Source organism: Marmota monax, unplaced genomic scaffold, assembly GCF_021218885.2.
Source record: "Marmota monax isolate L192 unplaced genomic scaffold, Marmota_monax_Labrador192_F-V1.1 WCK01_AAM20220418_F8-fsc00014, whole genome shotgun sequence".
Classification (NCBI taxonomy): Eukaryota; Metazoa; Chordata; class Mammalia; order Rodentia; family Sciuridae; genus Marmota; species Marmota monax.
In genome coordinates this window covers 33,355,519-33,381,192 of record NW_026695222.1, presented here as the reverse complement: position 1 = coordinate 33,381,192, position 25,674 = coordinate 33,355,519, and the positions used below count along the sequence as shown (strand labels likewise).

Here is a 25,674-nt window from a genome sequence, read left to right as displayed (position 1 = left end):
CCTTAAGTTTAGTCAATAGTTGTAAAAACTTTGTAGTAAATTTTTTTGCAGTGTTTGGGATCAAACCTAGGTCCTTGCACATGCTAGGCTACTGCTCCATCACTAAGCTACAACCGCAATTCAATATATAAAATTTTTAAAATTTTGGGTGATACCGGCGAACTGAACCTAGTGACATTGTATCACTAAGCAACATTCCTAGCCCTTTTTATTTTTTTGATTTGAGATAAGTTCTCAGTAATTTGCTCAAGCTGGTCTCAATTTGTGATCCTCCTGCCTTAGCCTCCTGTGTAGCTGGGATTACAAGTATGCACCACCATGAGTGACCCCAAAACAGATATTTATTTAAAACTGTTTGCGGGGATCAGGGGAGTAGGGAGACTGTTTAGAAATATTTAGCGTTAGAAAAGATAAGAGAGTGAGGAAAAGTAACAGAAAAAAGTTTAATTGGAGCTGGGGTTGTGGCTGTGTAGTAGAGCACTTGCCTAGCATGTGAGAGGCCCTGGGTTCGATTCTCAGTGCCGTATATAAATAAATAAAATAAAGGTCTATTGACAACTTAAAAAAAAAAAAAGGCCTAATTGTGTCCATCTACAACTAAAAAGTTTTAAAAAAAATCCTGTCAGAATGTAACTTTTCCACCTTGATCTTAGTAATTTTAGGTTCTTGTGTAAAACAATAATAGTATCAGTTGTTACTATTTACTGAACAATTAGAACATGTATGAAGACAGCATTATTTTAAATGATTTATGTAATTCATAACCCTCATAACAATTCCGTTAAGTTTTTTTCATGTCCATTTTAGGATGGTTAAGCCCTCAGTAGGATGAACTAGTTTGTCTGTACCCAAATTTATAATCTTTATTGTACTGTCTTCTGATTTTTTTACTTAAGTTTGTCATTTTATGACAGATTTCTGTACCATATTATACATGATTTCATCTTTCCTGTGCTGGCTGGTTTTCTTACATACTACTGCAAAATGGAGAAGTCAGAGGTTTTCTCCTTTTTGGCAGAATTCCAAACACCATTCTTGGAACAGAAAACTGAAGACCTTTGGTGTTTTATAGCATGACATTAATTCATAAATATATGTGTATATGTTTTAAATTCCAGAAAACTACAGTAGTATAGTGTTGGCTTGTTTTAACTACACCTTAACCTTGGATCCAAGAGATTTCTACCAATACCACAAATTATTTGATGACAGATTTATTCTTATTTTTTAGTAGTGTTTCAATTTGCTTTCCTTTGTGTTTCTCACCAAAAAAGGTCTTATGTTCAATGGAATATCTTCAGAGGATCTCTCAAATGAAATTATATAAATCCTTACAAATTGTTAAGAAACTTCCATGTTTTAGCCTCTGTATACTGACTGAATGATTCTCTCCAAGATCTTTGGGAATCTTTCTCACTATTTTTTTTTTTTTTTTTGGTACTGGGGATCTATATCAATGGTGCTTTACCACTGAGCTACCTCCTCAGACCTTTTTTTTTTTTTAAATTTATTTTTTAGATGTTATTTGTCAATACCTTTATTTTATTTATTTATATGTGGTGCTGAGGATCGAACCCAGGGCCTCGCACACGCTAAGCGAGCATTCTACTGCTGAGCCACCTTCTCAGTCCTTTTTATTTTTTATTTTGAGACAGGGTCTGGTCTCAGCCTCCCAAGCTGCTGGGATTACAGCATGCACCACCATGCCCAAGGATGGGAATCTTCTTTATTCACTATAAGGGCCCCTTCAATCTCCTCTCCATTTAATTAAAATTTTGTGTGCTTACTATGTGTTAGGTGCTGTAGCCAAACCAATGCAAGAAATAAAGACTCTGCTTTCAAGAGGGAGAATTACAAGGAGAGAGGCAGTTACCAGGTGATTAAGTATAATAGAGATGTACCAGGATGCTATGAAGCTTATTGGAGAATGTATAACCTAATTTGGAATTGGGATCGGTGTTAGAAAGAGAGAAAGCTGTAGTGTCTGACTAAACTTCCAAGAGGATTAATAAGAGGTATGAATTGGAACTGGGGGGTGGGGATAGTAGCTCAGAGGCCCTGAATCAGTCTTAGCACCCTCTCCCCACCAAACACCAAAACCAAAACAAGCTGAAGGTAGTGTCCCAACAGAGAGTGACTTCAAAGTAGTTGTACTGTTAACTGGGAAATGTTAAGTTATTGTGGTTGGACCCCGAAGTTTAAAAAAAGATGTTTCAAAGTGAGCTTAAAAAGGATTTTGGGGGGCTGGGAATGTGGCTCAAGCGGTAGCGCGCTCGCCTGGCATGCGTGCGGCCCGGGTTCGATCCTCAGCACCACATACAAACAAAGATGTTGTGTCAGCCGAGAACTAAAAAATAAATATTAAAAAATTCTCTCTCTCTCTCTCTCTCTCCCTCCCTCTCCCCCTCCCCCACTCTTTCTTTAAAAAAAAAAAGGATTTTGGACTTTATATAGGGTTGGAATAGTTTCTGGGGATGGAAAGATTGCCTTGATTCAGCTAAGGATTAAGTAGATTTTGGAGTAATCCAAGGAGAATAACTAGCTGAAATACTAAAATGTAGTTGTAATAAGCTCAGAAAGAACTGGATAGACTTGAGAGATTTAAAAACTGATACTATGGGATGATTGTAGGTGCAAGACTTGAGCTTCTAAGAGTATTTTGTTTGAGTTCATGGTTTGTTTACACTAGATTTTTTTAAAAAATATTTTTTTAGTTGTGGATGGACACAATACCTTTATTTTATTTGTTTATTTGTATGCAGTGCCGGTGATCGAACACAGTGTCTCACTCATGCTAGGCAAGTGCTGTACTACCGTAAGCTACAACCCCGGCCCCACAGTAGACATTTAATAAACATTTGTTGAATAAGTAAATAAAATAGATAGCTTTTTACATATTCTTAAACATCTGGAATTTGCTGTTATGGGAATGTAGGATGGAATTTTTACATGTCAGTATGAAAAGATGTTGAAAAACAAATTGCTGAATTATTTCTTTGTATTTCCTTCTAAGGTCACACAGTAAGTGGCAGACCTCCTATTAGCATACAAGTCTTCTGGGGGCTGGGGATATAGCTCAGTTGGTAGAGTGCTTGCCTCACATGGACAAGGCCCTGGGTTCAATTCCCAGCACACCCCCCCAAAAAAAAAAAAAAAAATTCAAGTCTTCTGACTGTCAAACTCAGTGTTCTTTGTGGTACTTTTTTGTCTCGGGTACTTTTTTTAATTGAACTATATTAAATTTTATCTAAGTCCCTTTGATAACTTTATTTGCTAGTATTTTATTATAATAAATTCAACCTTAATTATAATTTAATCTCAGTTGGTAAATTTTGAGAGATGAAATTGAATTCACAAAATTGTTTCTGACTTTCAAAAGTAGCCAAGAAACCAGGTGTGGTGTCCTGTGCTTATAGTTCCAGCTATTTGGGAGGATGAGGTGGGAGTATTGCTTGAGCCCAGGAATTCAATGCCTGGGTAATATAGCGAGACCTTGTCCCACACTGGAAAAAATAAACTATTCATGGAACAGATCGAGAATCTTAATGAGCAAGCAGGAGGGGTGAGAGTGTTTTTCAGATTGGAGTATGTGAGATCTGTCAGAGATCTGTTCTAGCCCACAAAAGTGTACTCTGCTTTCCTTTAGTTTTTGTATCTTCTGGGTGGTGTTTCTACCCCTGGCCTGCTGAGTTATACTCTCTGGGGGTGGGACCTAGCTAAAGATCCCCAAGATACTCTGCTCCCTGAAGTTTGAGAGTACTATTCTAGAATAGTCTAGAGGCAGGAAGTATTGCTTCCTGATTGCTTTCTCCTTTTTAGGTGTATGATTAGACTATGCTTAGGAGCCTATATTCCTATGGCAGTCCTATAAAGTTCTGTTTTGTATATAGTAGTAATTCTTGAAATTTAAAGGGCACCAGAATCACCTAGACAGTTAAATCAGTTAAGCATGTATGATTCTGGTGTCGGGTACAAAAAGTGCATTAGAATTTCTTGGTGATGGTGATTATTGCTGGTTTGGGGACCATAATTGGATAATTACTGCTTTGTGACAAAGTGTGGTAAGGAAAGTTAAATGAATATGGGGTGAGGAGATAGGGATTCTGATTTTAGGAGGATCTTGTCATCAGCTAATGATCTTCTATACTTTGAATTCATTCTTGTGAAAAATAGGGATGGGGCTAAACTAATGCTCCTCGGCCATGTATTGGAAAAGCTTTGGTTTTTAAGTAGCCACTGAAGACCTGTTTTGTTTGTGGACCTCCACGGCGCCACCCCCATTGGGTAATATTAGAATTGAAATTTTTGTAATCACAATAAAAATGAAGAGGGTAGTAGAAAAAGCATGAACTTGAATTCAAGCTACTGTGCATCTAATTTATTCCTGCTGTGTGGGGAGACCTTGAGCAAGTTGTATCTGGGCTTTTAGCTGTCTTATGTATGGACAATGAATTGCTGTGTACCTTAGGAATTTGATAAATGTTCCATTCTGTCTCTTTATGATAGTTTCTAGTTTAAAATAAAGAACTTGTTTTCCTGTATTCCCCGATGGTGAAAGGAGATAATTGGGAGAAACAGAAGGAATAGAAATTGTTTGGGATTTATTATATATAATAAAAATTATATTTAATAAAAATCTGTTAATGATGGTATTTGTTATGCACACCTCCCATTATTATTATTATCATTTTTTTGTCCTGGGGATTGAACCCAGGGGCATTGAACCACTGAGCCACATCCCTAACTCCCCCACCCCTTTTTAAAATTTACCAGTGCAACCTTTTTTTTTTTGGTATCAGGGATTGAACTTGTGGGCACTTGACCACTGAGCCACATCCCCAGCCCTATTTTATATCTAATTATTTAGAGACAGGGTCTCACTGAGTTGCTTAGTGCCTTGCTTTTGCTGAGGCTGGCTTTGCACTTATGATGCTCCTGTCTCAGCATCCTGAGCTGCTGGGATTACAGGCATGTGCCACCACTCCCAGCCCCAGTGTAATCATTTTTTAAAATAACTTTAATTAATTGATTTAATTTATGTGGATCAAACTCAGTGCCTCACATGTGCTAAGCAAGCTTTCTACCACTGAGCCACAACCCCAGCCCTTTCTATTTTTTATTCAGAGACAGAGTCTTGCTAATTGCTTAGGGATTTGCTGAATTGCTGAGGCTGGCCTCGAACTTGTAATCCTCTTGCCTCAGCCTCCTTAGTCACTAGGATTATAGGTGTGCACCACTGTGCCCTGCTGAAATTCAGGCTCTTAGATTGCTTTGATTTGTCATCTCTTTGGCCTTCTTTAATCTGAGACATTTTCTGATTTTTCTTTGTATTTTATGTTAATTTTTAAAAACTTTTTTTAATATTTATTTTTTAGTTGTAGTTGGACACAATACTTTTATTTATTGTATGTGGTGCTGAGGATCGAACCCAGGGCCTTGCACGTGGTAGGCGAGCGCTCTACCACTGAGCCACAACCCCAGCCCTTTAAAGTTAATAATTTTTGGATCACATATTTTGTGGATGACCCTCATTTGTGCTTGTGATGTTTTCTCACATTTAGATTTGTTTTCTGCACATTTGGGGGAGAAAGTACACAGAATTCATGTTCTCTTGTCTAACTAGGAGGTGAATGTTGATTAGTTCCATTTCTGGTGATGTTAACTTTGGTTGAGGTTGTGTTTGTTCTATTTTTCATAGTATAGCTTTATTTTTTTATTTTTATTTTTATTTATTTATTTATTTTTAATTTATTTTTTTTTTCATTTTTGTAGTCCACGAGCCTTTATTTATTTTTTACATTTATTATGCCATGAATTCATAGGGAATAGGTTCCAGCAGTTCAGGCTTCTTTCCATTTGTTCTCACAAAATGTGCTTCTCTGGGTGGGGCAGGCTGGCGCTTCAGCTGAACCCAGGTACCTTTCTCTTTGGCTTCCTTCTTTTTCTGATCATTTTCCTTCACACGTTTCAGGAAGCTGTCTCGGCTCTTAGAGTGCTTAATATGCTCAATACCCACATTAATTCTCTTGGCAAGAATCTTGCCCTTAACTTGCTTATTCACAACAATGCCAACAGCATGCTGGGTAACATTGTAGACTCTCCCAGTTTTGCCATGATAACATTTGTGGGGCATTCCTTTTTGAACAGTACCCATTCCCTTGATGTCTACAATATCACCCTTTTTGTAGATTCGCATATATGTGGCCAAAGGAACAACTCCATGTTTTCTAAAAGGCCCGGAGAACATATATCGGGTTCCTCTCCTCTTTCCCTTTGTGTTCGTCATTTTGGCGAATTACTGAAAGATGGCGGTTCCGGCCGAAAAGAAGGTATAGCTTTATTTTTATTTTATTTTTTAATTCTGTTTAGATATACATGACAGTAGAGTATATTTTTTATATATCATACATACAGGGAGTATAACTTCCCATTCTTGTGGTTGTACATGATGTGGAGTTACACTGGCTATGTATTCATATGCGAACATAGGAAAGTTATGTCTGATTCATTTTACTGTCTTTCCTACTCCCACCCTCTCTTCCCTTCGTCTAATCCAATAAACTTGTATTTCTCCCTGTCCCTCTTATTGTGTGTTACTATCTCATGTCAGAACATTCAGCCTTTGTTTTTATTGAAATTGCCTTATTTCACTTAGATGGTAGTCTCCAGTTCCATCTGTGCACCGGCAAATTCCGTAATTTCATTATTATTTTTTAAATAACTTTTTAAAATATTTATTTTTAAGTTGTAGTTGGACACAATACCTTTGTTTCACTTACTTATTTTTATGTGGTGCTGAGGATCGAACCCAGGGTCTCGCACTTGCGAGGCGAGCGCTCTACCACTGAAGCCACAACCAGCTCAATTTCATTATTCTTTATTACTGAGTAATATTCCATTGTTTTATTTTTTTTATTTATTTATTTTTTTCCTCCTTCTGGATCTCTTTCTTTTTTTTTTTTTTATTTTATTTTTTTTATTGTTGGTTGTTCAAAACATTACATAGTTCTTGATATATCATCTTTCACACTTTGCTTCAAGTGGGTTATGAACTCCCATTTTTAGCCCATATACAGATTGCAGAATCACATCAATTACACATCCATTGATTTACATATTGCCATACTTGTGACTGTCATGTTCTGCTACCTTTCCTATCCTCTACTATCCCCCCTCCCCTCCCCTCCCCTCCCCTCTTCTCTCTCTACCCCCTCTATTGACCTTCATTTCTCCCCCTTGTATTATTTTTCCCTTTCCCCTCTAATATACCACTTTCATCTATTCATCTGTTGAAAGGCACCTAGGTTGGTTCCATAGGTTAGCTATTGTGAATTGAGCTGCTGTAAACATTGTGGCTATAGTCACTGTAATAAACTGATTTTAACTTTTGGGTATAAACCTAGGAGTGGGATGACTGGGTCAAATGGTGATTCCATTCCAAGTTTTCTGAGGAATCTCCATACCGATTTCCACAGTGGTCACACCAATTTGCAGTCCCACCAGCAATGTGTAAGTGTACCTTTTCCCCACATCCTCACCAACATTTATTGTTACTTGTATTCGTGGTAATTGCCATTCTGCCTCGAATGAGATGAAATTTCAGTGTAGTTTTAATCTGCATTTCTCTAATTGCTAGAGATGTTAAACATTTTTTCACATATTTGTTTACCAATTGTATTTCTTCTGTGAGGTGCACATTCAGTTCCTTTGCCCATTTATTGATTGTTTTTTAAAAAAAAATAATTTTTTTTTTTGAGTTCTTTATATATTCTGGAGATCAATGCTCTATCTGAGGTGTAGGTGGCAAAGATTTTCTCCCATTCTGTAGGCTCTGTCTTCATGTTCTTGATTGTTCCCTTTGGTTGAAGAAGCTTTTTAGTTTGATACCATCCCATTTATTGATTATTTTTTAAAACTATTTTTTAGTTGTAGGTGGACACACAATATATTTCATTTTTTTTAAAAATGTGGTGCTGAAGATTGAACCCAGTGCCTTACGTGTGCTAGGCACTCCACCACTGAGCCACAACCCCAGACCCCCATTTATTGATTTTTGATTTTACTTCTTGCGCTTAGGAGTCTTGTTGAGGAATTATGTTCCTAAGACAACATGATGGAGATTTGGGCCTACTTTATTTTCTAGTAGGTTCAGGTCTCTGGTCCTTGATCCACTTTGAGTTGAATTTTGTACAGGGTGAGAGATAGGGGTTCAATTTCATTTTGCTACATTTGGATTTCCAGTTTTACCAGCATCATTTGTTGAAGAGGCTATCTTTTCTCCAATGTATGTTTATGACACCTTTGTCTAGTATGAGATAACTCTATTTATGTGGGTTTTTCTTTGGGCCTTCCATTTTATACCATTGTTCTTCATGTCTGTTTTGGTGCCAATACCATGCCGTTTTTGTTACTATAGCTCTGTATTATAATTTAAGATCTGGTATTGTGATGCCTCCTGCTGCACTTTTCTCTCTAAGGATTACTTTGGTTATTCTCAGCCTCTTATTTTTCCAAATAAATTTTATGACTGCTTTTTCTATTTCTATGAAGAATGTCATTGAAATTTTAATAGAAATTGCATTAAAATCTGTATAGGGTTTTTGGTAGTATGGCCATTTTGACAGTATTAATTCTGCATAGTATGGCTTTCTCGTGGGAAGAAACTATAAAAGTATCCTGTAGGGTTTTTGAGCCAGTGACTATAGAAATATCCATATACTCCTTGAGCTTTTATCTCTAGATTCAGCTTTCTTTGATTCTTTCTGAATCAATATGGTTTTAATCAAATACTGACTTTCTAGTTCCTTTGTTCCTTCTGTATTAGATTTTATTGTAAGGACAAGTTTCATTTGTGTATATGTATATCTTCCCCCCCCCCCCCATATTTATTGTAGATTCATGAAGTTTCAGTTCATATGGTACATTACAACTCTTTAATCATTATCTTTTTTTTTTTTAATTTTATTTTTTGTGGTGCTGGGATTGAACCCAGGGCCTTGTGATTGCGAGGCAAGCATTCTACCAACTGAGCTCTATCCCCAGCCCTTTAACCATTATCTTGATGCTCAAATTGTATCATATTTGGTCAGGTGATATTTAATTTTGATTATGATATATTTTTTTTTGTTATGGAATCTATAAAAACATGCCATTTTGAAAAATGTATTCAAACATATTCATCTCTTTGGCTTCTGGATGTCAAAGTATACTTGGAAGCCCTTTCTTGGCTTAAATTTGATTACCCACTGTTGATCACTAAGTCTGTTTTGTAACCTGTGCTGCTGGACCTTAGACAGTTCGATTACTTAGAGATACACCACATTGGGGGGTGGCTGGGAATGGAGAAGAAAGGTACAGAGATGTCCATAGTGAGATGGTTGCAAACGCAACCATTGAAGTGTAACACTTGGGCTAGAGTGTGGCTCAGTGGTGGAGCGCTCGCCTAGCATGTGTGAAGCACTGGGTTCGACCTCAGCACCACATTAAAATAAATAAATAAAATAAAGGTATTGTTCATCTACAACTAAAAAAATATTTAAAAAATGTGTAACAATTGTTTAAAAAAAAGTTAACCATCAGAAACTGGAAAATCTATTTAATTTTTTTTTTAGAAATTGAAATTCTTAAGTGTATCCACACTTCCCATTTTAAAGCAGGCAATTAGTTATAATGTTCTGTGATGTGGTCTTTTCAGGGTGTGGGGTGGATTATTATTGTTCATCCATTGCCCTTCCCATTCCCTATGGGTAAGAGTACCTCCTTAAATAATAGTATTTGTTTTAAGATGAATAACTCTTGAATCTGGATCTTTGTAATTTTAAGAGTGCTGGAAATGGAACCCAAAGCCTTGTGACTGGACTAGCACTGGTGCCACTGGACTAGCATTGGTGCTGCTGAACTGCAACTCCAGGTCGTGTTTGCGTTTTTTTTTTCTCATTTCCTACACTTTTTTTTTTTTGGCCTGTTAGCTGTACTTTGTTGCGATTGTCAGTACCTTATTGCTTTCAGTAAGTCTCTTCTTTCTAATTTATTGTGAGTTGGGAAACCAGATACACACAGTTCTAATAAGCTGGGTTTAACTAAGATAAACTCCACTGTGAGACTGAGGAATCTTGTACTGAAGGGTGGACTGTATGTTCTTCTGTACCCAGAGATACGGCTTTCCTTGACCTAAAAGCAATGCTGATGGCAGTGAGGACCTCAGTCATTCAGTGTTCAGAATTGCGTTTGAAATAGGTAGGACAAGGTATATTATTCATCTTTCTTAAGGAAAAAACTGAGAAGGGGGAGCAGGGCAGGGTAATATAACTAGTAATTAGAAAAGCTGGAATTTGAATTCTTTTCCTAAAAATCCATAGGAAAAGCATTGGTTTTAGTAAAACTCCTGTTCTAATAATTCTGAGAAGCCTGTATTGCACACTAGGCTTTTTTATTTTTATTTTTTGTACTAGGACTTGAACTGTGGAATCCTGGGTCAGTCTTTATTTTTTAGACATAGTCTCAGTTGCCCAAGCTGGCCTTGAGTTCGGGATTCTCCTACCTTAGCCTTCCAAGTGACTGGGATTATAGATGCATACCATCAAGCCTGATTTATGTATTAGTTTATTTATTTATTTGGTACTGGGGATTGAACTAGGGGTCACTCAACCGCTGGGCCACATCCTTAACCCTATTTTATATTTTATTTAGAGACAGTGTTTCATTGAGTTGCTTAGCACCTCGCTTTTGCTGAGGCTGGCTTTGAACTCGCAATCCTCCTGCCTCAGTCTCCCAAGCTGCTGGGATGATATATATTAGTTTTAAGTGTAGTGTTTTTATTGGGTTTATAAAACTTAAGATTTTGTTTTAGTTGTTGTGTTGGGGATTGAACTGAAGGCCTTGCACGTGGTAGGCAATCTCTGTACTGATGAGCTGCATCCCCAGCCATTTTTTTTTTTTTATTTTGGGGCAAGTCTCACTAAATTGTCAACACTGGCTTTGACTTTGGGATCTTCCTGCCTCAGCCTTTCAAACTGCTAGGATTACAAGTGCGCTCCACCACACTTGGCTCAAATATAAATTTTGAAATGAAGCATATTACTTTCTTTTTCTTTTGGTGCTGGGGATTGAACCCTGGGGTGCTTAACCACTAAACCACATCCCCAGCCTTTTTTTATATTTTTATTTAGAAACAGGGTCTTGCTCAGCTGCTTAGGGCCTCAATAAGTTGCTGAGGCTGCCTTTAACTCATGAACTTTCTGCTTCACCCTCCCAGGTCACTGAGAGTTCACTGAGAATACAGGTGTATGCCACTATGCTCAGCTGACGCAAATTATTTTCTAGACTTATTACCTGGAACATAATTTTTAAGTTCCCATTAGTCTGTCATTTGGGTTCCCAGACTGAAAGTGGAAAAACATTTAGGGCTGTTGGATTTAATGATAATAAAATAGATAATTTATTATTATTATTAATAATAATAAATACTAACAGATAATGAAATTAACCATTGTATACAATACTGTCTGGAACACTCCTTGTATAGTTGGTTCTTTTCACCTTGCATGAAATGCTCCATCCTGTGAGAAAAATTGCCTCCTTCACTTTACTCTTCCTTTTCTGTATCATATTTTATTTTCCTTTTGGCTCTTCCCATTTTCACTGGGAATATCTTTTTTCTCTATATGTTATTTGGTAATATCCACTATTATTTGTCCATCTTTAGGTTTTATCCCATCTCAAGGGTTTATATTAGGTCTTTTGAACTCAAGTAAGCACTTGAATTCCCAGGTTGCCTGAATTTAGAAACTTTTTTGAGAACCATGTGCCTCTTTGACTTCTGCATCCATAGAACCTAGAATAGCAGTAGTGTAGAGTGTGGTATACTTCAAGCAAACACCTGTGAAATGGATGACTTGCAGTTATTTGCGAGGCCCAGAATATTGGCTTTTTCACTTGAGGTATGGCTGAGGTTGTAATCTAAATTTATGTATATGTACATATACATATATAATATTATGTATATTATATATATTATATATGTAATATATGTAGTGGTATTAGTGATTGAACTCAGGAGATTCAGCAACATTTGCAGCCCCTTTTATTTTAAAATTTTTGAGACAGGGTCTTGCTAAATTGTCCAGGCTGGCATCAAACTTTGGATCCTCCTGCCTCAGTCTCCCAATTAGCTGGGATTACAGGTATGGCTTCTAATTTGATTTTAAAACAGTAAGCATATGAGCTGGGAATGGTGGTGCACTCTTGTAATCACAGCACCTCTGGAGACTGAGGCATGAGGATCACAAGTTCAAAGCCACTTAGTTAGATCCTGTGTAGAAACAAAAAAAGACAGGGTGTAGTCCAGGGAGTAAAGCTCCCCTGTTTTCTATCCCTACTCCTGGGGGAAGGGGGAGGAGCCTATGACATACTTAAATTAAACTGAGTAGTATAGTTCGCATGTATAGTACTTTGTGTTTTTTAAGATTGATTGGCTAGATCACAACTAAAAAACTGTCTAGTTTGATGTTGTAAGAAATATTTATCTTTTTAAAAAACCACTTTGAAAGAGCAAGAAGACACACAGACCACTATTTTGTTTGCTTTTGTTTTATAGTCAATATTTCCTTTCAGGTTCTGTTTTTTTTTTTTTTTTTTTTTTTTTTTAGAGAGAAAGAGAGAGAATGAATTTTAATATTTATTTTCTAGTTTCGGCGGACACAACATCTTTGTTTGTATGTGGTGCTGAGGATCGAATCTGGGCCGCACGCATGCCAGGCGAGTGCGCTACCGCTTGAGCCACATCCCCAACCCTCAGATTCCATTTTTGGCACATAAGCTGTATTAGTCCAGGAAGAATATCAGGCAACAGTTTTTTGTTGCCCCAGATTTATTTGCCGTGTTTGCCAACTGAGGAATGTACTGGATACTTGGATAAAACCAGGGGAGACGATGGTTTAGTTGGAGAAGTGAGGAAATGATTGCTCTTTCCTGGTCTCAGTCTGTGCAAGATGCTAGCTTACTACTGCTTAACTCTGTGCTTTTTTGTGTGTTATCTGTGGAATAATTCACATGGTGGAAAAAAAAAGAATAGAAACAAGGAGAAATTGAGGGAAAATTCCTCCTTCTTCACTGTCCCAGGAGGTGTCTTGGGGAGAAGGAATATGAATGACTGATTTAAATTTATTCTGGCAATCTTTTGAGTTTGCACCATCTCAGAGGCATGTATGTTAGCTGCTTTCTGTTACTATAGGAAATACCTGAGATAACCAGTTTATAAAGACAAGACTTATTTGCTCACAATTTTAGAGGTTTCAGTCCAACACTGGTTGGCCTGTTGCTTTGGAAGAGGCAGCATCATGGCCAGAGCACATATCTGACTACTCACTTCAGGACTGAGAATTGCAAAAGAGAGGAAGAGGAAAGAGGCAGATTCCAGTGTCCTTTCAGGAGCACACCGCAGTGACCCATATTTTAAGGTTTCACCACCTTCCAGAAGTATAGTGCTGGGGACAAACCTTCCCCATGTGGACCTTTGGAGGACACTTGAGATACACACTGTGGCAGCACATGATAAGATCTTGTTGCACTCTCCTAAGTACCTTTCTTAGCCCCACCCAGGGACTCTTCTTATTATGTTTTCACTGTTTTGACTTCCTTTTCCTAACATGATTAAAAAAGTACTTTACTGAAATTACTGAGCCTCATCTCACTGAGAAAAAGGATGAGGAGCAAAGGGAAGGACAAAATTATATTCTCAGTTTATGTAGAACACAGCAATAATGCCATTGATAAAACTGACTTGATTTGAAAGCGTGGTTAAAAAGCCAGTTTTTTTTTTTTTTTTAATTAAATTTTAAATTGAACCCAGGGGCACTTAACCACTGAGCCAGCACTTTTTTTTTTTTTTTTAAATATTTTGTAGTGTTGATGGACCTTTATTTTACTCATTTATTTATATGTGGTGCTGAGAATTGAACCCAGTGCCTCACACATGTGAAGCAAGCACTCTACCACTGAGCCACAACCTCAGCCCCTGAGCCAGCCCTTTTTATTTTTTTACTTCAGGCAGGGTCTCTCTGAGTTGCTTAGGGTCTCACTGAATTGTTGAGTCTGACTTGAACTTGAAATTTTCCTGCCTTAGCCTCCCAAGTTACTGGGATTACAAGTGTGGGTATAGCCAACAAAGGCCAATCTCCCCCCCCCCCTTTTTTTTTTTGGTTTCTTTTTCTTTACAACCTTTAAAAACAGAGGAGCTTTGGCAATTATATGCCTCTGGAATATCATGGTTTGAGTAGAATTCTCATTTGATGGACAGGAAAAATACACAATAGATTTATCAGAGGTTATATGGAGAAAATGTGTAGGAATGTGTAGGTTTCCTTACTCTACCTAATATTCTTATCCAGTTCATTGAAATGTGTATAGCACTTCAGAGAGTACAGGCAAAGTGTTTAGTATTGTTTCCTAGCAGTGCATTGTGACTGCTCAGTAAAGTTATTGAATAATCTTCAGGGAGAGGATTTATTCAAGTTGTCGGTAATGATGTTTTAATGATTGTTTTTTGAGACAGAGGCACATTAACATTTGTATTAATGGTGGTAAGAAAAAAAATCAAGTTGAATTTCAGAACAAAATTTTCTTAGTTAATTTCCAATAAGGTTTGGATTTATGCTTTCATGACTTTTAGGCCACACTTGGTTTTAAAGAAAAAGAAATTTGAATCTGATTCTGTTTTCTTCAAGGGCTTATATCTTCCTTTGTAGGTGCTTTGCATGGCAAATACAGGTAACATTGTGTTAAATGTTGAGTTTACTTCAATATCTGTTAAATTATCTGTATAGCATTAAGTAAAATGCTTTTACACATTGTAGCAGTGAATGTAATTTTGATATAATTTTGACATGAACATTATGCATATTGAGTTAGTCTGTTTTTAAATATTAAGGAATGGAAATATTTCAACTCCGGGATTTTCCTTGCCACTCATTCTTCTCCCAGTATAGCTGTCTGTGGTTGGAGTCCTGAGTGTTAATAAATGCCATCACCCATTCCCTTCCCCCCAGCCTTGTACTAAAGCCTAGTTTGCTGGCAGCTGCAGTGGTAGGCATCTTTCAGGAAGTGTCCTTGGCTTGTATTAATCAAATTCAGAACACACCAAAAAGCTTCTTGCCAACATGCTGACTTGATGTAAAATTTTATCACATCCATTTTCTTTTAAAATGAAGCCATCTTGTAAAAAGATGTATAGAAGGCTCTTCTAATCACATATACATACATGCACACAGAATGCTTCTTCAAACCATTGCCGTTAAAAAAAAAAAAGAAAATCTATCATAAAATTATAGATTTTTTTATTAGTAAATATGCACAAACTTAAATCATGGGGGTTTGGGAGTTATTAGAAAATTACTCTTAAATGCTGAATTAAGAAAAATGATACATAAGCATTAATTTTATTTATCTGAAACTAACATTAAATTGCTGTACAAACTTTATACATTATGAAATATAATATGTACTATGGGATCTTTTAGCAGTTATATGTTAAGTAAGATCTGTATATTGACTACTTTTGGGTTTTCAGAAATAACTGGTGTCTATTTTGCTGGTTTGCATAAGAACTAATATCCTGTGTGAAATCATTTCCTTCAGCAGTGGTGGTGCCTATTGGGACTTCTAAATATAAGCTTAAATTTAAGTCACTAAGACTATTAAAATTCAACCAGCTGTTATATCAGTGAGAGAGGTATTCACTATTTGCAGATTTTGTATTTATTTGATATTCTTGGTAGAGCAGTTTGTGTAGCTATTTCATTTTATCCTGCAGTGTTTAAAGGAATCTAGTTTTAAAATGTGGTACAGTTAAGGTGTATGTAATATAGATATTTATGCATATATGTGAGTATGGAGGAATGAATGAGTGATATAGGTCTTGCTATGTTGCCCTGGGTGGCCTCAAACCCGTGGACTCAAGCTATCCTCCTGTTTCAGTCTCCCAAATAGCTGGAATCAGATATTTTTTATCCTTGCTCAATGTTAAATATAGAATGCTCAAAATAGCATTTGATGGATTAGTTTATTGATTTCTTCATTTGGAGGATATTTACATAAAAAATTAATTAGGAGAGAAGTTATTTCGGTTGCCAAATGGTTCACTCCTGAGTTTGTGTATAAAGGATCACTCCTGGGTTTACTTCTGAAATGTTTCAAGAAATGTATAGGAAAAGGAAACTTAAATTGTGGATCTTTACCTAATTTCTGCAGATCCACTACATGAAGAGGGTAGGCAAACTGCAGGTTTATATTAATAACTCTTGGGGAGGAGATGGGGAATCTTTGCAAACAAAAAATTGATGTGTAAGTACTTTTAAATAACTGTCTTCATTACCTGAGTTTGCTGGAAACACAACTAGCCCCAAAAGAAAAAAACACATATATACAAACACACATTATACACGTGTATATGTATAATTTTTTAAAACCAAAAATTGGTCTGAGAATTGCTGTCTGATTGGGGTAAAACTGGCTCCTTGACTTGCCTAAATTTCACTTTTCATCTTGATACTAGCATTAATGATTGGTTGTTTTAGATACCACAGGATAAAAAAAAACTTATTTCAAGGAGAAAGAGGATAATTACTTAATTATTTCTCCCCTGAAACAGCTGTTTAAAATAAAACTGTCACCTTGAACTTAAGATGTTTCTCCCTTCTCTCTTTCTCCCCACCCTTAAAAAAGAGAAAAAGAAGAAAGCCTTACAAAAAAAGCAATATATGCAGTCTTGGAAGTCAATGAGTTAATGTTCACTTGCAGCCTGAGGGGTCAGCATGCAGTCTGTTTCCTGATTGGCTGTTAAAAGGTGAAATTGAAACCACTGTAAACTTTTGACCCTGTAGCAATTCTTGTGGAACGTCTTCCACTGGTGGAGCCCAGAGTTTTGCTCACCTCCCCACCCAGCCCTCCCACCCTCTTTCCTGTATTTATTCTGTGTGATCGTGCAGCATTGCATGCAGTTTTTCCAGGAGGGGGGAGAGAGGCAGAACAAGCACCAGCTAGCAGCTCGCTGGCATGCCTGTTTCAGTAACCCCGTCATTACAACTCCAGTTCAGCCAAAAATGTGAGGTGTTAATAAACTGGTCTGCTGACTGGATTTTTTAGTTCTCTTCTTAAGGAAATTACAAAAATACAGAATAGTTCAATGCCATTGTTCTTCAGTGGGCAGTGTCGAGTAAGCAAAATGTATGACATAATTTCCTGGATATATTGAGTAGAAACTAGTTTTTACTTTCAGCTACCTTTACACAACCCATTTAGGTTTCCTGTGTCCCATGTAATTTTCATATAAATGGCCCAAACTTTACAAAAGTTTTTTCTTCTTTGCCTTTTATAAAGAAACTCGATGGCGTTTTGTTTATGATAACTTTGAGCAGTAATTGCAGAAATTGCACATTCTGATTCATTTATCTTTTTTGTTGAAGTGCTTTTGGGCTTGTGTCTCTCTCTCCCCTCCCCTCCCTCTCCTCCCTCCCCGCCCCCCCCCCCCTTTTAAATCTACATGGTGCTTTACCATGAACACAATAATCCTATGAATAGGTTAGGGAAGTTTTGTTTTATTCTGTAATACTATCATGGGACTCTCTTCCACTTTGATTCTTTCTTTTATCCCTGGGCTATAGTTCAGTATGATATATTGATGCTCAAGTGGTTATTATGTGAACATTTTTTTCACTTTAGGAATTTTGGTGGCTTTTTATGCCTGCTTCTGCTTTCTTAATTAATGACAGTAACCATGATTTGCTTATATTTCCAAGTGCTAGTGCAGTGCCTGGCATTTGATAGATACTCAGCAAGCATTTAATTGCATTAAATAAGTCACTTCAAGAAACTGAACTTTATAAAACCTACATTTTCTGAACCCTAGGCTTCTGTTTTCATTGCATCATTTGAATTTTCAGGTTGACCCCACCTAGAATTCAACATGTATTATAATTTATTGAAGGGCCATGTAGAATAAATTATTACAAGGCAACTTGATCCTTATTCGAACATAGCATAGGCTAAGTAGTAATACATATCATTTTTTAAAACCCTGTCAGTATTTTACTTGCCTGTTGCAACAGTTCTTCTCCTTTGTCAAAAAGATGATAGTATTTAATGGTGCATATTTGTAATCTTAGCCTCTCAGGAGGCTGAGCAGGAAGATTGCAAGTTCAAGGCCAGCCACAGCATTTGGTGAGACCCTGTCTCTTTTAAAAAAACAAAACGACATAACAGGACTGGGAGTTTTGTTCAGTGGCAAAATGCCCCTGGCTCCAATCCTTCAATCCCCACTAACCTCCCCCACCCCAAACAAAACAAAACACAATAATGGACTAAGAAATAAGTAGTTAAAAAAAAAAAAGTTTCACTGAGTTAAGTCTGTGTACCTCAAAATAAATGGCATCTTAAATTTACATCAGATCTTTTCTTTCCCTTTCAGTATAGCTACAGGTTGGTTGCCATAGATTGTTCCAAGTGAAACCTATTGTTGCAGTTTCAACAAAGGCTATATTTATCACTTGATAAATAATCCTGTGAAAGAATGTTAAACTTAACACTAATGTTATGCAACCTTTAAGTAACCTGAAAATTAATTGATGAACCAACTTATTCTGCAGTGCTTCAAAGATTAGTGGACAACAGCTGTTTTTTCCCAAAGATGGTGACTTCCCATCTCCATGATTTCAGAAATTGAGAAGGCAGTCTTCTTGAGTCATGCCAGCAAACGGCCTGGAAAGAACAATGAACTCAAATATGATTGATAGTAGATTGCTCACCCCATTCCATGTTCCACAGCAAAGAAAAACATGTTCATAATATTCAGTGGTTGCTTTTTGTTCTGTTGATCTTTCTAAGCATTAGTATTATAGTTTGGATTTTCCTCTATTAACTCCCCTCCTTCAGTTTGATTCTTTGTTCTGTCCTGGAGGCACATCTTCTCAGACTGGCTATTAACAGGGCTCAGCAGTATTAACCCCCCCCCCTTTTTTTTTTTTACCCTTTAGCTCTCTGATGAAGGGATTTTGATCACTGGTAATACAGGTTTTGATAATGTGGGTCCATCAGTCACCTTTCTGTTAATTGTAGTAGATAAACTAATGTTTTTTCCTCCTTCCTTTTTAGTTATCTAATATTTTAGGAAATATCATATTTAGTTTTTATGTCGGTGTGATTTGGTTTTTGTATGTGTGATTAACTAAAGTCATAATTGTGTAAAGTGGTAAGATCAGCGTGTGTTTGATAGAGATAAAACATGTCTTGGGAAACCTGGTATTATTGACTTTGTAGACAGAATCTTGGTTCTAGACAAGTTTAACTCAACCAGTTTTGCTAATGGTCCCGTGCTTTACAGAATCCTGCTGTGTAGTACTTTTAGACTGTGTCCATGTTCTTTCTTGGTAGACAAGCCAATCATCAGGTGTTGACAATTTAGGAATCTCTGTAGTCTAGCTGGAAGAACTATAGGCTGGGAGGAAAGAAATTTGTAGATGGTGTGTCTTTGTCTGAGGGTGCAGACTGGCAGTGTCAACATTTCTTTGAGGAAGAGTTATGAAAATCAGTTGTAGGATATTGGAATATTAACTGGGTTCTCTTTAACTTCCCATAGTAGGCAGCAGTAATTGATTGTGTCCTGGGTCAGTTGTTAGGTACTTGGCACTTTCTGACTTGACTTCCTTTCCTTACCTAAAATTCTTTTACTTATGTGCTACCCACCTCACTACTGTCTCATCGCACCCTTCTAAAAAACAGAACAACAGCAACAATATTAAAACAAACAAACAACAAAAACAACTAAAAAAAAAATCTGAAGTGAAACCTGATTTAAAATGAGGGCCAGAAAAATCTTATAAGTTCTTTACAGAAGTTCTGACTATCTTCCCCTATATTTTCCTCTAGTTAAATGGGACAGCACGAAAATTCAAAAACAATTTTGAAAACAGAAACAAATGATTTTACCTTTTTTATTTTAAATTTTACTTTTATTTAAAAGTGCTTGGAAATTCTTGTTATATTGTGTGTCTGCATTTTGTTTGGTTAACAATAATTTTTTTTTTGAGGTTTTGTGTGCTATGCTAGGTACCAATAAGTAATTTATGTATTTTCATTTAATTCTCACAAGAGCTTTATCAAATGACCCCTCCATTTAACCTTTTCTCTCTCTCTTTTTTGAGGCCCTAGAATCTTTTTTTTTTTTTTTTTTTTAAATTATTTTTTAATATTTATTTTTTTTTTTTGTTTTCGGCGGACACAACATCTTTGTTTGTATGTGGTGCTGAGGATCGAACCCGGGCCGCACGCATGCCAGGCGAGCGCGCTACTGCTTGAGCCACATCCCCAGCCCCAGAGGCCCTAGAATCTTAAATTGACTAGGTTTAGTAAGCCTAGATTACAAGCCTAGCAAGTAAGTGAAAGAGCTGGGAATCGAGTCTCGATCTGGACTTCTCTAAAGCTTCTGTTCTGTAACTGTTATGTTAACAATTAATCATATTATTATAGATTGGAAGACGGATTCCAGGCTCTAAATGTAGCCAGCCTACTTTTGGCATATATCTCACTATAAACTAGGAGCTGAGATTGCAAATAGGCATGTCATTGCACAGCACTGTTACTCCTCTTACCTTTTGCAAAAACCATATATGATGTGCTTCCCTCCCCCCTCCATTTTCTCCTCTTTATTTTGGGTTTCAAAAGTGCAATGACCATTCATACTTTGCATCAGGATTGTGGTTGTCTGATCCCTGTGTACTCTATGTAAATTGACCATAGCCTATAATATGTTTGTTCCTTGGAATTTATGAATGTATCATTTTTTCTATGCCCTTTCCTGTTAGCCCTGCCAATTCTAGCATGACTGCTTTTAACTTTAGGGCATATGGTAGTCATGGTTGTTGTCTTGATATCGATGTTACTTTACTGTTAAACTTGTGAATTCATAAGGAGAGGTGAATGTTTTTATTAGCTTACTTCTTTGTTTTACCAGAAGCTGCTCCCCATTTCTTTCTTTAAAAAAAAAATTATTTATTTACTTTTTTGTAGTTGTAAAGGGACACAATGCCTTTATTTTTATTTATTTTTATTTGGTGCTGAGGGATCAAACCCAGGGCCTCACATGTACTAGGCGAGCGCGCTACCGCTGAGCCACAACCCCAGCCCTGCTCCCTGTTTCTTTCTTTCTTTCTTTTTTTTTTTTTTCAGAGAGAGAGAGAATTTTAATATCTATTTTTTTTTAGTTTTTGGCTGACACAACATCTTTGTTTGTATGTGGTGCTGAGGATCGAACCCCGGCTGCGCGCATGCCAGGCGAGCACACTACCGCTTGAGCCACATCCCCAGCCCCCTGCTCCTATTTCTTGATGTGCAAAATCCTGCTATTTATATGATCATGTATTTGAGTGTATATTATTTTGAAAAATTGCCCCTAATTTCTCCATTTAAAATATTTATTTTTCGACTAGGCACTCGGGTGCACACCTGTAATCTCACAATTCAGGAGACTGAGGCAGAAGGATTCAAAGTTCGAGGCTGGCCTGGGAAATTTAGCAAGACCATGTGTCAAAATAAAAAATAAGGGCTAGGGAATGTAGCTCAGTAATATAGTGTCCCTGGCTTAATATCCTGTAAACTCCCCGCCCCTCAGACAGACAGACAGACAGACATACAACACACACTCTCACTTGCACACACTCATTTTTGGTAACCTAAATGCATACTTTAATAGAGGGTAAGAAACATCTGGGACTTTTCTTCCCTTGTACGTTTCCTGAATTTGGGTGTATGAGGATACCTACAGTTTCCGAATACTCATCATTTTCATTACTTCTCAGGACTTGGAGCTGGTCTCCTCTGTATACCCCACTTTGCACTATCCATGTGTAGAAACAGTGATGGAAGTGTATTGTTGTATGTCATGCCTGACCCCCCTCCCCCGCACACGCCAGTGGAAGTATTATAGATGGCTAAGTAAGGTATCTACTCAAATTCTAGGAAGATTGGCATTGTACTTGATACATTTAGTTTGTTTCACATGTTCAGGGAAGGGACAGATGGGAACGGTTAGTTTGACTAATACTAATTCTTACGTGAAGAAAGGACAATGAAATTGAACCTTCTTTATTTTTTGTCCACAGAATCAAAATATTTGCTCAACAGTGGACTCGGAGACCATTAAAAATAAACTCCCACTTGAACATCATTTGACTGCATAGCCAGGTAACTAATTCCTTTCTATTTGATTCGTTGTAATTTTTTGACTTTAATCTTCTGAAGATACTACCCTTTTCTTTAATTTGTAATTTTGTTTAAAGTTGTTTGGTGCTTGATGTTTTCTTTTTAAGGATAATAGATCAGGTGCAGTGACTCATGCCTGTGATCCTAGCAACTGGGGTTGGGGGTCGGGTGAGGTTTAGGCTGGAGGATTGAGGACAGTCTCAGCAATTTAGTGAGACCCTGTCTTTAAAAAAAAAAAAAAAAAAGAGCTTGGGATGTAGGTCAGTGGCAAAGTGACCCTGGGTTCAATCCCCAGTACTTCCTCTTCCCCCCACCAAATACTAGTTGAATGAGTGGACTTGGAATATTCAAGTGAATATATATACACACACACACACACACACACACACACACCCCAACAGTGGCTATTTTAAGGGTGTTTAGTCAAAATCTGAATCAGCCCTCACCCGTGTTGACTGTTTACCTTGTGAAGATTATTTTCCCCATCTTGTTCTGGCAAATAACATTTTATCTAACCCCTTTCTTCACTTTAATATTGCAGCAGAATAGGAAAAAAAAATAGAAAAAGTTTGATAGCTTAGAAAGCAGTTATGTTTGCTGAGCTAGTTAAATTTATTTTGGTTAGTAATACCATCCTCTTGGTTAGCTCATTTGGAAATCTGAGTTTTCTTTGAATCTTACCCCTCTTTGATATATTTAGTAAACAGGACTTATCTGGTTTGCTATTTTCCTGTCTTTTGTATTTGTTCTACTTTCTGTTTCTAATTTTAGCTTCCTTCAGGCCAAGACCCCATAATTTCATGCTTATTTTTGTTCATGGGTCTTTACTGCTTACTTATCTATTGTTTTTGTACCTGCTTATAATTTTGTTAGATCTTCCTAAATAAATTTTTTTCTCTGGTTTAACAGGGGAAAAATTAGTACAGGTACTGGGGGTATAAGTCCTTGGTAAAGTGCTTGCTGAGCATGTAGGAAATCCTGCTTTCCATCCCCATCACAGGTAGAGGGAGATGTGTATGTAACTCATAAACTCCCTTTTCTTGACATTCAAAATGGTGCTTTATCTGGGAATCCATGTAAGCCACCAGCCGTAGCTCTTGCAACTTCCCTACAAAATCCCTTAATTAAATATGATATGTACACATTCTGTTCTGTTCTGGACATAGCAGAGAATAATCTCCATCTTTTTTTTTTTTTTTAATTAGAGCATTTTAATTATATATAGGAGTTCATTTTGACAATATCATATATACAAGGAATTTGGTTTTAATCCCTATCTTCTTCCTCTTCCACTCTCTCTCCTTTACTCTATTGATCTTCCTTTTGCTTCTTTATTTTCAAAGATATGTTTTTATAACTTTATTTATGTATTTATTTTTTATGTGATGCTGAGGATTGAACCCAGTGCCTCACCCATGCTAGGCAGGCTCTCTACCACTGAGCTACAGCCTCAGCCCCTCCTTTATTTATTTTTAATTGGTACTTTCTACATATATAAAGGTGAAATTCCCTTTGGTACATTTATGTATGCATATAACAGGATTTTATTAAATTCATTCCACACTTCCTCCCCTTTTCCTTCTCCTTCTCTCTGTAGTTTTTTCAACTTTATTTGAAATTGGTTTCCATATTTACAACAGTTATAAATATATAGTATGAAGAAAGTTGAGATATCCTTTGTCTAGACTCACGTACTTGTATTATTTGATTCGTGTGTGCTGGTTCTCTTGCCTGTTCTTTTTTTCCTGTTCCCACTCTCCCTTCTACATTCTGAGCAATCTGAGGGTAATAAGATTGTGTTACTTTTCTCTAAGGTTTCTATTGTATTTCTGAAGAACAGAGTAATTCTTTTATATAACCATTGTACAGTTAACAGCTTCATAAATAGACATTGCTACAAACTTGTCCACTTTCCAGCCTTACCATTTGATATAATTAAGTCTCATAACATTTTCTTCCTGTATAGAATCCCGCCTGAGGTCAGGTACTACTTAGTTACTATTTTTCTTAAACCTCTTTTTTCCTGGGATATTTGTACAGCCTTTCTTTATTTTTTATGATATTGACATTTTTGAAGCCCCCCCATCTCCAGCAATGAACTGTTCTGGGGATGGAAACCAGGGTCTTGTGCATGCTAGCCAAGGACTCTACCACTGAGCTACCTCTCCAGCCCCATTTAATAGAATGTTCTTCATTTTATTTATTTATTTATTTGAACTTTTTTTGGTTGTAGATGGGCACAATATCTTTATTTATTTACTATTATGTGGTGCTGAGGATCAAACCCAGTGCCTCACATGTGCTAGGCAAGTTCTCTACCACTGAGCCACAAACCCAGCCCGAATTTTCTTTGTTTTATACTTGTCTGAAGGTTCCTTGTGATTAGATTTAGGTTTTGTATTTTTGGCTGAAATATTGTATAGGTGATGTTATATCTTGAGAACATAAATTCGGGAGGCACATGTCTATCTGTCCCTTGCTGTGATGCTAATTTGGACCACTTGGCCAAGGTGTTGCCAGGCTTCTCCACTTGTAATCTGCCTGTCCTTGACCCCAGCAATAAACTGTGTCTATAGGAGATAATACAGATATTGTGATTCTACTCAGTTTTTTCTAGATTTAGTATTCATTGATGAATCTTGTTTGATCCAGCTTTTTTTTTTTTTTTTTTTTACTGTGATGGTTGCAAATTGGTTATTTTCTCATTTCAGCATTCCTTTTACATTTACCAGTGAGCTCTTAGCATTATTCTGTAATCAAGAGCTTTATTTATTGGTATGGACTAATGAATTATTATGTTTTGAATAGTTTACAATTAATTACTTTATTATGTTGCTCAAATTGTAGGTTTGGCCAGTGAAGCTCTCCCCTTTCCTTCCCTTCTTTTCTTGTCACAGGCGCCCCTCTGTTGCCACATCTGGCCTGAAACTCAGAATTTTCTTGCCTCAGCCTCCTGAGTTGCTGGGATTACAGGCTTATTCCACCTTGTCTGGGTCCCATTACGTTCTTTCAACTGGGTTCCTGTGTCCTTATGTATTAGAGACCCAGGAACTATGGGTGGTAAATGTCCTTATTGCTCTTGAGTTGTCTTCTCATCTTGGCCCTTTTAGTAGACAGAGCTAGGAAATATGCAGGCTGTACACACACACATGCATAGTCATGTTCACAGAAACATGCATATACATATTTTAGAAATCATGAGTTTATATCAGTATTCCCAACTTTATGTCTAGTGTTTTTTCTTAGGGTTTGTATTTCATATTTTAAATGTCTTATGCTGTGAGAATTCTGGCCTTCAACATTATTAATACATTTACACATCAACTCTATAATTTAAGATAATTTTAGAATTGCTTTGTTTATTTTACTACAATAAACTTTTTGTGGTACACTTTGGGTAGTACATTCTAGGCAAGAAATCTATCA

The 25,674-nt window shown here is 36.8% G+C and overlaps 2 protein-coding genes across 9 annotated transcripts in view; one reads left to right on the top strand and one right to left on the bottom strand.

Moving 5' to 3' along the window:
- Ncoa3 (nuclear receptor coactivator 3) overlaps nt 1-25,674 on the top strand; it is a 123,322-nt gene that overhangs the window by 35,018 nt on the left and 62,630 nt on the right. For all 8 annotated transcript variants that reach the window (XM_046432886.2, XM_046432885.2, XM_046432881.2 and 5 more), the window contains exon 2: nt 22,149-22,230. The gene's annotated coding sequence lies outside the window, so the exon portion shown is untranslated. The remainder of the gene's footprint in view (nt 1-22,148; nt 22,231-25,674) is intronic.
- LOC124085305 (large ribosomal subunit protein eL21-like) lies at nt 5,767-6,327 on the bottom strand. Its single transcript, XM_046432891.2, has one exon. It carries the CDS (start codon nt 6,284-6,286, stop codon nt 5,804-5,806), a length of 483 nt encoding a protein of 160 aa, XP_046288847.1. The 5' UTR covers nt 6,287-6,327; the 3' UTR covers nt 5,767-5,803.

Excerpts from the sequence above, each read along its gene's own strand:
- LOC124085305 (XM_046432891.2), bottom strand. The coding sequence starts at position 6,286 with ATGACGAACACAAAGGGAAAGAGGAGAGGAACCCGATATATGTTCTCC.